Source organism: Phalacrocorax carbo, chromosome 23, assembly GCF_963921805.1.
Source record: "Phalacrocorax carbo chromosome 23, bPhaCar2.1, whole genome shotgun sequence".
NCBI lineage: Eukaryota > Metazoa > Chordata > Aves > Suliformes > Phalacrocoracidae > Phalacrocorax > Phalacrocorax carbo.
In genome coordinates this window covers 3375441-3389780 of record NC_087535.1, presented here as the reverse complement: position 1 = coordinate 3389780, position 14340 = coordinate 3375441, and the positions used below count along the sequence as shown (strand labels likewise).

Sequence of the window (14340 nt, the reverse complement as noted above, 5' to 3'; positions counted from 1 at the left end):
CTAAAAGGTGCACTGACCATCGTCTGGTGCTTCGCGTGTAAGACTGCAAGGCAGTAAATACAGCTTCAGGTGCAGCCTTGCTGCTGGCTGGGAGGGCTGACCTTGGGCAAATTGTGGTGCCTCGGTTTCCCTGCCCTTTGAAAGAAAAGACCTGCGTGAGAGCTAGTGGTTCTTGTGTTATCTCATCGTCACAGGCATGTCCTCCCTCTGCATTGCTGAAAGATCAGCATAATATGATGAAATATAAAGGTAGCATATCTTGGAGGATACTGATGAAGGCAGGGCATTGCACAGAGCTTTTCCTTTCTGTGCTTAATGAGCTGCAGGTGATCAAGTCCTTTCCGTTTTTACTGCTGGAAAAGCTCAGATACAAAAACAGGGTCTTGAAGTGACTTGTGCAGGGTTACATGGTGTCAGTGCTGGAGCAAGGAGTTAAGACCGGGGAATCCTAGCTTTCTGAGGCTGGTGGTAAATCCTGAGAGTTTCTGGAACCTCAGAAGAGTCCCTGCAAACTTCAGGCGAGCAGTCTCCTCAACAAAGTGTCTGTCTGCGGCGGTTCTGAGTCACTAGTTGCTCAGTACTCCAGCTTTCCAGGCAGTGTACCAGAAAGGAGTGTTACAGAGCCTGCTGCTTGCTCTGAACAGTGCACTAATTTAAATGAATTTCTGCTAGACCTGACATCACAGATCTCCGAGCTTTCTGTCTCATTCCACCTCAAATCGGCATGTCGTGCCCATTATGGATTCAGCCTTCTTGTCAGGAGGCACTGAAGTATTTATAACAAGGAGAGGTGGATGAGAACAGTTATTAATGGAGGCTGAAATAGAGCTGGGCTTTATTCCTAGGTACCTCTCCTCCCAGGATGAAACAGTGTGTGTTGTTCTAATGGATTATTCTCTTTCTTTAGGAAATAACACTTTTCTTGCTGGTGCTTTTACTTAATTTTGCTTTTCAGCCTCCCCTACGTTGCGCTGTTACATACACGTTCCTGCTCAAAGTGCCCCCTTTTTCCCCTCCGATGGGGCCGGTTGGCACCGTTCACCAGTGTTTTGCTTTGTGCAGTCTAAGGGAGAACAGGGAGTTAAGAAAAATCTGGAGGTTTACCTGTTTTCCTACTAACTGGACTTGCTCTGTCACTTGGGGTGGTTGGTCTGATCCTGCCCTTCTCTTGCATAGTTATTGTGAACGTTATTCAGAAGAGCCTTTTGAACAGTTTAATTTTTTATAAAAAAGAATGTTCTTCCATTCCAGTTTTATTTCCTCTAAATACCTCAGCTTCACACTCCCTTCGGGTCTGTCTTTCAGCTATGCTCATTTGCCCAGAAGAATTTTGCTACTGAATCTTTAATCTACTTTTATTTTCTGCTTTCTGTTTGCATATGAAATAATTCCTTGTTCTTCTTGTTATGTCATTTGAAGTCATTTCTGCATGGGGTGTGTTTTCGTTCCTTTTCTGTGTGGAAATTTACAAGGAAGGGTCGCTATGGAAATATTTCACAGGAAAATACGAAAGAGTTACTTCACACCAACTGTTCAGATTAAGTGAATCACATGTCAAATAGGATGACAGTGGTCACTTGTGGTGATCTGTAAAGCTGGGCTTTGCCGTCGGTGACAGAGCTGAGTTATGAATGTATTTTAGAAGGCTTAGCCTGTGTTGTGCTCTAGCAGCTTAAATTCCTAGAGCAGAAGAATGTGAAAACTTGCAGTGCTTTCACCATCTGTGCTTTTCACTCTTTTGTCCTATATTTAGCTTGGAAAAGAAAACAGATTAGGTGGTTTCACTTTTTGGTTCTGGCACGTGGCTGCAGTCCTGGGGCGGCAGATTCTGCAGGAGCATGTTTATAACCAAACATCAAACCACTATAGCTGGGACAAAGGGCTCTTCCTACGAGCTGTCTGAAGCACCAGCTGCTTGCTGTGTGTGTGAATTTTGGTGTGGTTTGAACTGCTCCCAGGCTGGACAGCAAGAGCAGTACTTCAGTTGGCCTCACCAGTCTGTAATTATTTATGGAAGCACATCTATGGCTTTAAAGTAAAACAGTGATTTGCCTTTACCTCTTCCTGGTTTTGTTTGAAAGTACCCTTTTTGATTGTCTTTTTTTTAAAATGGTGCTCAGGACAGCTGTAGTAGATGCTTGATCTCAGAGTGGTATAAATAAAAGTGGTATTTATCCCCGTTTATCCCCAAACAGGGAAACTGAGCCAAGGCCAACTGTCCAAACTTACTTAACATAACACTCTGGGATTTGAGTTCTCAGCACTGCAGTGGAAATCCTTATCAAAACTATTTTTATGTAATTTCATTAGGAAGCTTTTATCCACCGATGCATTTGAAGGCTGCTTTGTAACATCTTTTGTTACAAATATGCGAGCTTGTGGCGTGATCAGCCCTAACAGACCACCTAATTGTGTGTGTTACATGGGTTGCAGAGGAAATGCAACATGTAATCCTTCTGTTTGGAAGAAAAGAATATAAGTTAGGTGGAGAAAATAAACAGATAATAGCTTTGCTTGTTCCAGTTCCAGAGGACTGATGTGAAAGAGCCACTGAGCCAGAAGCCTCTGAAAGAAAGAAAAGCTGATGGCAGTGGAGGAGCTGGGCTGGGGTTTCAGGAGCAGGTTTGAATGCAGGGGAAGGAGACCACAAGTGTATTCAGCTTTGACAGGAACCATGGAGGAACTTCAGGAATCTCTGAAAGCACCGTGAGAAGGAAGCAGAGGAGAAATGAGAGAGAGAAGTTGGGTGAGGTAACACCAGCACTGTTGCTGAGAAAATACAGAGGAAAGCCAGCAAGGGGAATGAGACCTGTTTGCAGAGGGAAGAGTGCGGTGCTTGAGCCACCAGTCCAAGCAGCTGGCCCAGGTGATAAGACGTGCACAACAGAAATGTAGGTGGTACTGGGCTGGCGGCTTTGTCTTTGCTGGAGCCATGCTGGTAAACAGGGCCTAACGCTCATGGAGGCCCTTCGTCCCTGAGCGTATGAAGTACTTGAGTGCCGCTGCGATTTTTCCTCTGTTTTATTCCCAGTCTGTTACATCGCATTACTGGGCACGCAGGATCTCAGCTGCTGTTTCACGTGATGCTCGGGACAGTATCTGCAGGGTGCTATGTTGCTGTGGAGCAGGACTGGGAACTGTGGAAGGGATTAAGATGGTGCTTGTAGCAAGGTCTTCTGTGTCATCTTATACTGTGCTTTGCTCCTGTTGGTTGGTTTCTTTCCTCCTTTCCCGGGTTTTGGAGGTTGCTGACTGACGGGTAACATTTTGGACAGTGCAACCTTTCCAATGCAGGCTGAAGCCAAGTTATCTTTGGCAGGTGCAAGGCTGCACAGCTACTTTTATCGATGGTGCCATCAGTTGTCACTCACCATCCATCCTGATGTCATGCAGAGGAAGATGAGGTGTGGCAGAAGTGTCTTGCACAGCATAGTATTGGAGCCACCTTTCCAGATAAATAGATGGGCTTTAGAAACAGTGTATTAAAAAAACCTAGAAACAAAACAACTGAGTAGCATGTGCAGGATGTAATACTTTGATGCTTGTAGATGTAGGTCAAGTACACAGCCAGAAGAAACAGCATCATGTAACTCCTCATAAATTGTATTGCATCTGAGCAGAGCCTTTCTTCTCATTTCCCAGCATTTAGGCCATATATCCGGTTTTCCAGACAAGGTTGCCTTGACTCCTCCCCTCTCCCATTTGCAATTGCATCTAGTCCTTGCAACAGGTAAACCCACTGCTAGCTGATAAGTGAAAATATCAGGAAAGCCGATAGTGTATCTTTAGTTTCTTCTAGACCAATTTAGCGGTTAGGAATATGTGGGTGTTGCAGAGTGTGCTGAGCTAGGAATGCGTGGGCTTTTGTGGGCTGTTGTTTCATAACTTGGATGTAAGAGTCTCAGAATCCCTTCCTGGCCGTAAAAGTTCATTTGGTAATACCCCTTCCACGCAGTTGTGCTACTTTTGTGCCACACGCAAGGAATTCAGAGCTGGCTCCAAGATGTAGAACTGCTCGCTGCTGTGTGAGCCCTGCCTGTTCTGTAGCGTTAGTGCATCAGCTCTAAAGTTAGTTGTGGAGCTGGTTGTGTGCCTCTATGCTCAAAGGTATGTGACCTCCTTGCCTGGCCTCTATCAACCCACACAGTCAAAGACATGCTGTCAAGCTAAGATGGGACAAAGAAAGGCCACTGCAGCTGATGGCCATCCTGCTGTTTGGTGGTATGATGCTCTCTGATGTCAGGATGGCAGAAGCGAGATGTGTTATCCTAAGGAGACCCTTCCTTCTCTTCAGAAAAGATGGGGACAAGAGGCAGAAGCAGTTGTTCTTCAGCCAAGAAAATGCGATTCAGTCTCTGCTGTTCAGGAATCATTGAGATGGGCCCTGGGGCTGGGCAGAAGGTCGGGTCAAGTTATCAGATATGAATCATTTGTCCAACACGGAGGGGTTGGGGAATTCCCGAAGCCCAAAGAGCACTTCTTTCCCCTCAGTGCTTAGATTTCTTGGCTAAATGCTGCAATCTGGAAATCACTATAAGAAAATGCAGCTTGAATTCTCTGGTCTATTTACTTCTCACTTGTCCTGAAGTGTTTTGCAGCATTGCTGCATACTTAAACGCTGAGGTGCAGCTGTGCCCTTGCAGTGACAGCCAAAGTGGTGGCACATTCAGTAAATGTGTTGGAAACCCTCTGATTTAGGAACACCTACCGTCAGTATAAGGTGTGTGCTTACCACTTTGGGGTTTCTCTGAGTTTCCTGACCTTGATTCTAAATTAACTGGAAGAAGTTTAAAGTGGCAGAGGGGGGGAAGCAAGGAAATTGTGTCTGGGAAAGGCCTGATGAAGCAACAGGATCTCAGAGTGATTTAGGCAGAAGAGATCTCTGGAGAACCTTTGCCTGAGACAGTCTCTTTGCTAGAATTGAGACCAACATTGCAATTCTGGCTTTAGCTGCTTTAATATCCTTCTTCAGTGATCAGGGAGATGTCTACTGCTGAAGATGGTAATTTGCCTAAAATAGCTGTTGCAGCTACGGGAAATACGGGAAACCACAAAGATGCTAGCAGTTAAAAATTGATGGTAAAAAACCCCATTACTTTTCCATCTGCAAAGCATTCTGTTCAGCCAGGTAATAATTTCTTTGGTGCCCAGGTGCCACAAGGCACACAAATTGGAATCCAAAGCATGACGGCTTGAAAAACAAATCTGGTAGCAAAAGCCCAAAATAACCCGCTCCTGCAGCCAGCACTCAGACTGACAACAGCAGAGAAGAGCAGAGGAGGGATGCATTTGTGTTCTCATACCTGCAAGGGGCTTGCACACATTTTGGTGTGGCTGAAGAGGACTTGAGCAACACAAGTGTGTTACAGAGAGCGGGTAACCCAAGTGTGGATAGCCTCCCTGAATTTTTCAGTTCTGCATCTTGATCTTCATGCGGCTGAGAGCAGCAGGGCACATGTCTCAAAGTGGGAGGGTTTGGGGACGGATGGGAGAGGCTCGCAGCTCCCCCGCCAGGGGCTGTGTTGGGTAGGGCGTGCGGTTGGCTCTGGAGGGCAGTCGGTAGCACGGTGCTTCGTGTGGCGATGGGGAAGTCGCTTAATCATTTGGTGTCATAGTTTCCCCAGCAGTTAAGCAGAGAGAATACTAACAAGCCAGTTTGTACCTTGCTTTGAAAATAGTCCTGGGAACACTAGCAAATAAAAGCAGTTTTGGGAGTGGGATGGAAACGGTTGGTAGCGTGAAGCCCTGAGCCAATTTATAAGAAAGAAGCTTTGTCAAGGCTCCTTTCCAGCAGTGGCTGCTCTTTCTCAGGCCATCAGGCAGAGCTCCTGAGGTATCCGGCATTGAACCGCCGGTAATAATCATCTCTTAAGTTCTTACATGCTGCATCTAGCAAAGCATTTAAGGCTGGATGCAAACCCTTTAATGTTGTAATTTGGAAATTTCTGTGTACATTTTGAAGGCTTTTTTAAAGTTTTAATATTGAGAAATTCTTGATGGAAAGGTGGAACCCTAGGCTATTATGGAGCAAAGTGGTACTTTACTCCATACTCCACCATAATACTCCAGTTATCACTTATTTTTTTCAAGACAAGGGTGGGAAAAGAGATTGTGCCCATAACAGGACATGGCATTTTCCTTTCAGAGAGAATAATCTCTAAAATCAGGGTTGCTGTGCTGCAGTTTATCAGAAGAACCAAATTGTCAGTTTTACAAAGCATGTGTCAGCTGCTGGATGAAAGGTGTTTCCAATCACTTCCACTGGGCTTGAGGGAGAAGTGTGTGCGTTTTGTGGAATGCTAAATAGGCTCTTGTTGCTGCAAAAATAAATTGTGCTTCAGTAGCTCAGGAGGAAAATGTGGCTGGATTTATCCTTGCATCAGCCGCTGGGTTTTGCAGAGCCTTGCACTGGCTGCGTGGAACCTCTCCACGCCACTGCTACTCTTTGGACTAAGTGGTGGGTCAGGAAAAGGGGCTCTTAAATATGATTCTTCTCCCCTTGTCGTATTCCTCCTAGGCTCCTTGAGCTCTTACCTCCTCTGCAGCTGCTCAGCTGAGTCTGATTTATGTAATAACCTGTTATTTTCTGCAGGCTGGAAACAAAAATGCAGATTGCATTGCAGGGTGAATAATTTCTTAAAATCTGAGAAGTGGGGCTCCTGACTAGTGTGTTTATTTATGTTTCTTCCTAGTATTCTTTCATGTGCTATTATTATTTGCTTGAGGTTTAGTCTTGGGAAATTCCCTGGCAGCTGACAAGAGTTTGCATTCCAGATTTCAGAGCATGGGGCAGCTGGCATTTAAACTTTACTGAGCTTCCAGCCGATGAGCTAGAAATAGTAAAACAGTTCCTCAGCGAGATGGAGTTCAGCCCCTGCCAAAACCCCGGCCTCTTTACCTTTCAGATTAGTTTATGGTTTGCTTTACAGGTCTCCTAGTACCAAATTAGCTGGGTGTGGCGCAGGAAGGGCACCTGGTCTGGAGCCTTTGCAGTTTTCCAGTATTCAGAATGCTTAGGAGCCATTTCTGTTTGGGGCAAGAAAGTGCCCTCAGGGGCCTAAGTGAGGATGCAGACTTCAGGGAGGATTGAGGTGACATTTTTTCTTTGTGTAATTGAGTCTGGTTCCCAATCTGTTTGGAAACATTGATTTTTTTCTTTTTCTTTTTTTTTTTTCTTTCTGCTGCAGGTTTAACTTTGAATTGAATTTCGAAGTCTTTTTACCTTAGCCATGTTATATTACAATAGATTACTTGGAGCCAAGACAACTGGTTACTTATAAAGATGTTTTGTGGCCCATGTGAAACTGCATTTGGCTTTGGGTGGTTGAGTGGCCCAGCCTTTTTCATTCAATGTAGCTGAAGCTTGGAAAACCAGAAAGCTGATAATTTAAAGCCACCAGAGGTGTGTGTATACAGGCACGTCAACGCACTTAAATCCACCCTGGTAAGGAGCCCACCAGTACGGTGCCAAAGGCTGTTAGTGGGTTACATGGTAACATGTACGGAGTTTGTTGTGTGACCTAAGCAGGGTGAAGTCATGAGGCTTATTGCATTGGGGCCTCTTTGTCCACACAGGAAAATGGTATTGCCTACCTAGGCAACATCTAGGGTACAGCCCTACTGCACTCAGTGTAGAGCTGGAGTTACAGAGATCACGTTCATTAATTATTAAGATGTGGTGCTTTCCATCTTCTAAACAACTGGTTATTTTGGTATTGATCAGATTCCGTTAAATTCTAAATGGCTTTATGCTAAGTTGGGATGATACCAGCTGGATTAGTGCTAGATACCATCTAATGCTGCTGTAAATTAGTCTTGCCTTCTGCTAATTCAGCGTGTTTCTCTTCCTTGTCTGCAACTCTGAATCTCTCCATTTTGAGCTGCGTGTGCTCACCAGACAAATTGCTCCACAGTTTTACCAAAAGCTTAAGTAAGTAAAAGGGCTTTTACTACTTCTTCCTATGTGTCTTCAAAGCAGCTATTTTTCCTTTTTACAGAAGTTTTGATCACTTGTCCCTGTTTTATTTCCTCCAATATTATTTTTCAGTTCATTCTCAGACATGTGTCTTGCAGTTAAAGCTTATGCTGCTGTCTTCCTTGAAAGTTTTCCTGTATCTGGAAGTCACTAACCTTGTCTTTTATTAGTGATGAACCTATTTTTCCAAGTAAACATGCGATAAGAAGGTTTAGTATGAGGGGAAATGTCCTATCACAGAGGTTTTTGGATTGTGGAAGATCTTCCTGCGGAAGATGGAAATCCCATCAAATGGCCCATCCAAAACCTAAACAGACAAGGCTCTGGGAAAGATTTTGGGCAAGGAGCAAATCTGCATTGGCCAGAATATAGGGGTTTTTCCCAAGTCTAATTTCTGTCCTTCTGCCATAGTTCCTTAGATTATGTATTTGTGTTACAAATTAAAGCAGAAAATCTTCATCGCTTCCCTTGCTGTTTTGTTTCCCTTATGAAGGCACTGTGTTTTCAGATTGCAGCTGACAAGTTACCCCTTTCCTGGGTCTCTTGTGTTCTGAGTATTTTACCATTTGCTTTCTGCAACTGTGGCTAGGGTTGCAAGCCATACGGTTGCGTGCTTCTGCCAGTGGATGATGCTTGTCATTAAGTAAAATCAAGGTCAATGATGTATTGCTAATTAGTTCTCACATATAATAACCATAGTAACAAAGATATTAATAGAAATAAATGTGTTTAGCTGTAGGTAGGGGTTACATACAATAGACAATGATTACTGAATAACTGCAGAAGAGGCTGAGGCAGAAAATGTACTTTGAGTGTATGAAGCTACTGACGAGAGTGTTCCTGTACCATGTGGCAGCAGATAATGAGAGAGATGGTTCTGAAGAGTTGTTTTATGATTTCAGATGTCTTCTCCCGACGTTGTCTGCATATTTCCTCAGTTGGAGACAGTGTGGCCAGACAGCTACAAATGTGAACATACATTTATTGTTTATGATTATGGCCTGGCTTCGGGCCAGCAATCAGATTTGGCCAAACTCCCTCTTGCAATCAGTGAGTTTGTGGCCCCTGGATATGCAAGCTGATGAATTGGGCAGTCCTTCTTTTAGTAGTGACATCATTTTTTGTTGAGTATTCAAGCTGATGATTGAGCAAATAGACTGACACTCATGTGCTTTTCCCATCTAAAACATGAAATGAGGCTTCAGAGCAAATCAAGTAATGATCTCAGAAACTGCCTAAGAGAGCTGAGGGTTTCTGTGAAGAACATCATTTTTTGAGGCACAATCCCAAGAAGGTATTGAGGTTTAAATCATCTGGGTGTTGTTAGCCTCTTAGGAAAGAGTGAGACCTTCAGGCTGCTATGAAATTAGGATAGCGTTGTTAATGACTGTGTCTGCCTGCTTCTTACGAGCGTTGATTGAGCCCTAATGCTCCTGTCATCTGTAGTGGAAAGAAACAGTGGGAAACACTGTAGGGAAAATCTGCAAACCACTGGGCTGAGTAAGAGGCTTGACCTAGCAGGACTTCCCTGGCTATAGCTGTAAGCTTGGAGCTTGTATTTCCCACTGCCTTGACTGTGAATGCAGCAAGACCTTTTTATTCCCTGGAAGGCTTTCTCAGGATGCTGGTGGCTGCGATGGTCCATTCGGCTATTGTGCAGCAGATCAGCTTCTGGCTGGCAGACACTTTGAGACAAAAGGTTGCTCCGGGTGTTGTTATTGTGGATGCCTGCACGCTGGTGTAAGTGTACACAGATGCAAAATGCCCTTGTGGCTCTGCAGTGACAATTCCATAGAAGACAGGAAAAGGTTTTCTGGTTTGACTTTTGTCATGGTAATCCTGGCAAGCTCAAAAGGAGTGCTGTCCTGTGAGTTTACTGGCTAGTACTACCGACTTTTGTTAGAGTTGCAAAACAAAAAAAAGTGCAAATATCCCACACTGTCAGTTTTCCTAATAGCTACCATTTTCATTCACTTTTCTCTAAGCCAGCAATTCATGCTGCCAAAAATGTTACTGTTGATCGGTATGAATGGAGCGAGTCTGCCAACAAATATCTAAAATTGCCGGCTCTCACTGCTTTTTCCTTCCCCTGACGGTGACCAAAGCAGTTCCTTTCAAGTAATGAAGATTTGGCATCTATGGACTCCCAAGTTCATAGGCACACTTCATCAGTTTTCCTCTTGTACGCCCCATCTAACGTGCACTATATGTATCAAAATGTCTCTAAATTTGAAGATTATTCCATTTGAAGATCTGGGATTCCTTTACAGGGAGAGAACCTGAGAATCAGGGACTTGGCAATAAGCATACTTTCGGGAATTTTGACTCTGTGGTTTAAAAGAGAATTGTTTTCAGTTCTAGATTTTTGTTTACAAAACTTGTAGCTTCTGTTATCCCATCATCGGTGGGGTCTGTACTCTCTCTTGTGGGATGGAATGGCACATTTTGGTGCATCTGGAATGTCTCATGAAAAGGATTCTAGTGTAAAGTCTGGTAGTACTCACGGTAGCTTTCATAGCCGTTCAGCAGGATTTCTGCAGCCTTCCTCTGTAGCTGATACAGTTATTTGTTTTTAGCTAGATCATGTTTCATAGCACCCTTTCCACCAGTGTCCTGTTTCACAGCTTTAGCATCCTTTCACTCTGTTACTGTGTTTTTGATACACGTACACACTAAATAAAAGTAATTCCCCCGTTTAGACATGTCCTCATATTTTGCTTCTTCATTACCAGCTGAAAGCAGCTTCCCTGTCTAAGCATGCTTAGCTTGGGATGAGGTTTTGAGACACCAGGGTTTGATCCTTGCTTTACAGGTGTGAGAAAGCTGCTCTGCGCCTCAGCCTCTCCCCACCTGTAAGCTGATCACTACCCACAGCAGCCTGTGAGCTCAGCAGTGCCAAGTGCTTTTTATTACCTACCTGTTCAGGTTTTATTTGTTTTATTCTTAGTATCCAATTCCAGTGGACATGATTACAGCAGCTTTCAACAGAGCTGATTCACTAACGCAAGACAAGGATGCTCATGTATTGCCCTCAAGGTATTTGGTCTAATTGCAACAGCGTTTGAGATTGAGTGCTCACAACGAGGCTTCCAAGCACAGACCTTACAGACGCTCAGCCTGTCCCTGCATCTCCCCTCCAGTGGAGCAGCCGCTGCAGCACGCTCTGGAATATGTTACTTCTTTGTACGGATGCTGAGGAGCAGTGTTGAACTTGGCTGCCTTCCTGGGTGTGTTTAAACAAGAGGGCCTCTGGTAAAGGGAGTAATGAGTTTAAAGTGAATGTGTCAGCCTGAGATGCTGGCAGGTGTGTTATGAACTCGGTCTTTAATTAAGCTGTCAGTGTGTACCTTCAGCTCAGGAGAGGGAGGTGACGGCATGACATGGTAAATGTCTGACTCAGGCTTCTGTGGCAGCAGAAGACTCGACAGTAGCAGGGGTCAAGGTAAAAAGCAGTAGTAGGAAAATTCACAGCTGTTTGTGCCACCCTCCTCTTCCAGGAGTTGCTGCATCAGTACCACAGAGTTGACATCTGTGGCTCTTCACTGTCTGTCAGACTTTCTCCTAACAAAAGGCGTGCTTTGGAAGGGCATTTTTCCTCCAGGAAGCCCTGGGCTGACTGACTAGCAGGTGCTCTGGTGTCTCCGCTGGGTTTGTGCTACACCTGGTGCTCCTGCGGTGTGCTCCTCCTGGCACATCGGCCGCTGTCCCAGCAGTGTTGCTCTGGTCCCTCCTACCGTCTCCGAGTAATGACTTTGATCAAGATGCCCTTTGTGCCTTTCACAGAGAAATAGCCCACGCTGCTGGTGTGGGGAAAGGAGGGAGAATGGTAGCGTGTGACTAACTGAACCTAATCCTGCTTATGCTGACAATAGGGTCTTTCTTTCTCTTCTGCTTTCTGGACCACTGTACAGAATTAGAATTAGCGTGGAGGAATGTGTGCAATAAGCCCTGGCTTCAGTAGTGGGTAAGTTGTTTGGCAGGAAGTCTTCAACTTTGAATTCTGTGACTGCGGAGTGTCCCAGTGTAAGCTGCCGCGCTCCCTTGGTGGTGGCTCCTGCACAGAAGGGTTGCTCAATGGAGACAGGCATCCTGGTGAGGTATTGCTGACATGCATACAGCCTCTGTGGCCTAGCGCCCTCTGAACTGGCTCTTCTGGTTCCTTAGGGGCCACAGTGGTTTTAATGAAGTCAGATGTTTTCAGATTTGCCCCGGAACAGACTGCTCTTGGGCATTCCTGCTGAAATAGTTTCATCCATAGCGTTTAAATCTCAGACACATTAGGGATCTGAAGGTACTAGGCTGCATACAAGGGAGGTGGAAACAACAGAGGCCCTTGGGAGGAGGAATTACAACCAGAGGGAGCAGCAGCTGCTGGTTGCCAAAAGGAGGATGGGAGCTTGGGCTGGTCACTGGGGAGGGAGTTAGGTTGCATGCTTGGACCTGCTGACCAAAGCGCAGGCTGGATTACGAGACTGGTGTTTAAAGAGACAGCCGAAAAAAGTAATTTACTAATGATCTTTTACTTTCCTGTGTCACAAGCTTCAAAAAGAATCTAGATAATTAAACTTTTTACCACTGATGTGGCAGTTCTGGGGCTAGTAAAATTGCTGACTTGTTGCAGTTTGGCTTTGGTTTTCATTGGTTTTGTCCAAGGGCAATTTTGCTGGTTTCCAGGTTCCCAGTGCTTTAGAAGGAATTTTCAGTTTCTCAAACTTGAATTTGATTTAAACCAAAACACAAACAAACAAAGCCCTTCAAATGTCAAAGCGTAAAGACATACTTTTTTTTTTCTCGAGCAACCAACATGCCCTGGGTTTAAAAATGTCAGAAAAGGTTTAACAAAACAGCAAGCGGATTCTTATACTTAAAATAGTGCTGTCAAAGGCTCCTCTGGTCTTGGCAGCTTTGCTGGGGGTTGTTTTTAGAGCCTCCTCTTCCTTCTCTTGCAGGTTTACCAAGAATCTCTCTCCAGACAAAATCAACCTGAGCACACTGAAAGGGCAGGGGCAGCTGACCAACCTGGAGCTGGATGAAGAGGTGCTGCAGAATGTGCTGGAGCTGCCCACCTGGCTTGCCATCACTCGGGTCTACTGCAACAAGGCATCTATCAGGGTGAGCAGAGGCAGCCACGCTCGCCTCCCCAGACATGGCTGAGGCCTTCCAGTGGCAGCTTCTGCTTGTCACTCGGGAATTTCTGATGAAGAATCACGATGTGATTTGATCCACACATCTCAAACCCTGTGCTTTAGATGTGAGATGTGCTAATTGCATGCTGTGAGGTAGCCACAGCAGGTTTCACCAAAGGCCACCTTTGCTGAGCGCTCTGCCCCCCCCGGTGGTGGCCGGCAGTGGGTGGTGGAGGATGCTGAGAGAAGCACAGGAAGAGTGTGGTGTGGCCCTTCCTCACCTTCAGGTGACTTGTTAAGCCAGCAGTGAGGGCTTTGTATTTAATAGCCTCTGATGAATTTCTAGGAATTTGCCCAGATGCTTTCTGGACCCACTTGTTTAACATCCAGAGTGTGGTGTGGCAAAGAATTTCATAGCTTAACTGCATCTGCTTCTGCTTGTATTGAGTCTGCCTATGCTAGTTTTAGTTGACAACCTCCTGGTACTGTTATTGGAAGAAATAGCGAACAATCATTCCCTGTTCATCACCTCCATATCACTTGGGATTTTGCAGACCTCTCTGTTTGCTCCTTCCCTCCCATTCCCCTGCTGTTTTGTCAGCAGAGGAGTTTTCTGTGTCTTCCCTCATTCCTGCTGATATTTTTCTTTTTAATGCTAAAGAAGTAAGACAAACCTCCGACAGGAATAGGAAGGAGAGAGAAATGGAGTGCAGTTCTCTGAAAGCCTAATTATGCTGCGAGGTATTGTAAAAATAAATTGAACTTAAGTCTTAATTGTTGAAAATGCAATTCATCAGAAATGCATCAGTAGTGCATGTGACAGGCTGCACCCTCTGCACTCAGCCAGCCTTTAGCCCACAGTTACCCATTTACATGAATAATTGCTGAAATTGTGCATGCACTTGCAGTTGCACTTTTGCACACTGAGCTCCTCTTACAAATTCTTCCTCTTTGTGCTTTTTAGAGCAAAAAGTTGATTTTTTTTTTTTTCAGCTGCTATGAAATGCCAGATTGTTTAATCTCAGTTGGTACTAACCGTTATTGCATTATATGAATGCAAAAGTTCTTAGTATGTCAAAGAGATGTGCTATAAAAGAAATATGGTTCTACTCTGCCAAGTGACAATAAAAATGAGCCCGTCTTGCTCATCTGATCCGCTCTGTTTTTAGAGTCAGATCTGCTTAATTTAGTAACAAACATTTGTTCTCCCTCCTACGAGAACTGCAGAATAAGTGTTGC

At 44.7% G+C, this 14340-nt stretch overlaps 1 protein-coding gene across 1 annotated transcript in view; it reads left to right on the top strand.

The window, feature by feature from the left end:
• Positions 1–14340, top strand: part of BLTP3A (bridge-like lipid transfer protein family member 3A) — a 35608-nt gene that overhangs the window by 1055 nt on the left and 20213 nt on the right. Inside the window, exon 2 of the mRNA XM_064472353.1 lies at positions 12925–13087. Within this exon, the coding sequence (XP_064328423.1) occupies positions 12925–13087 (163 nt within the window). The remainder of the gene's footprint in view (positions 1–12924; positions 13088–14340) is intronic.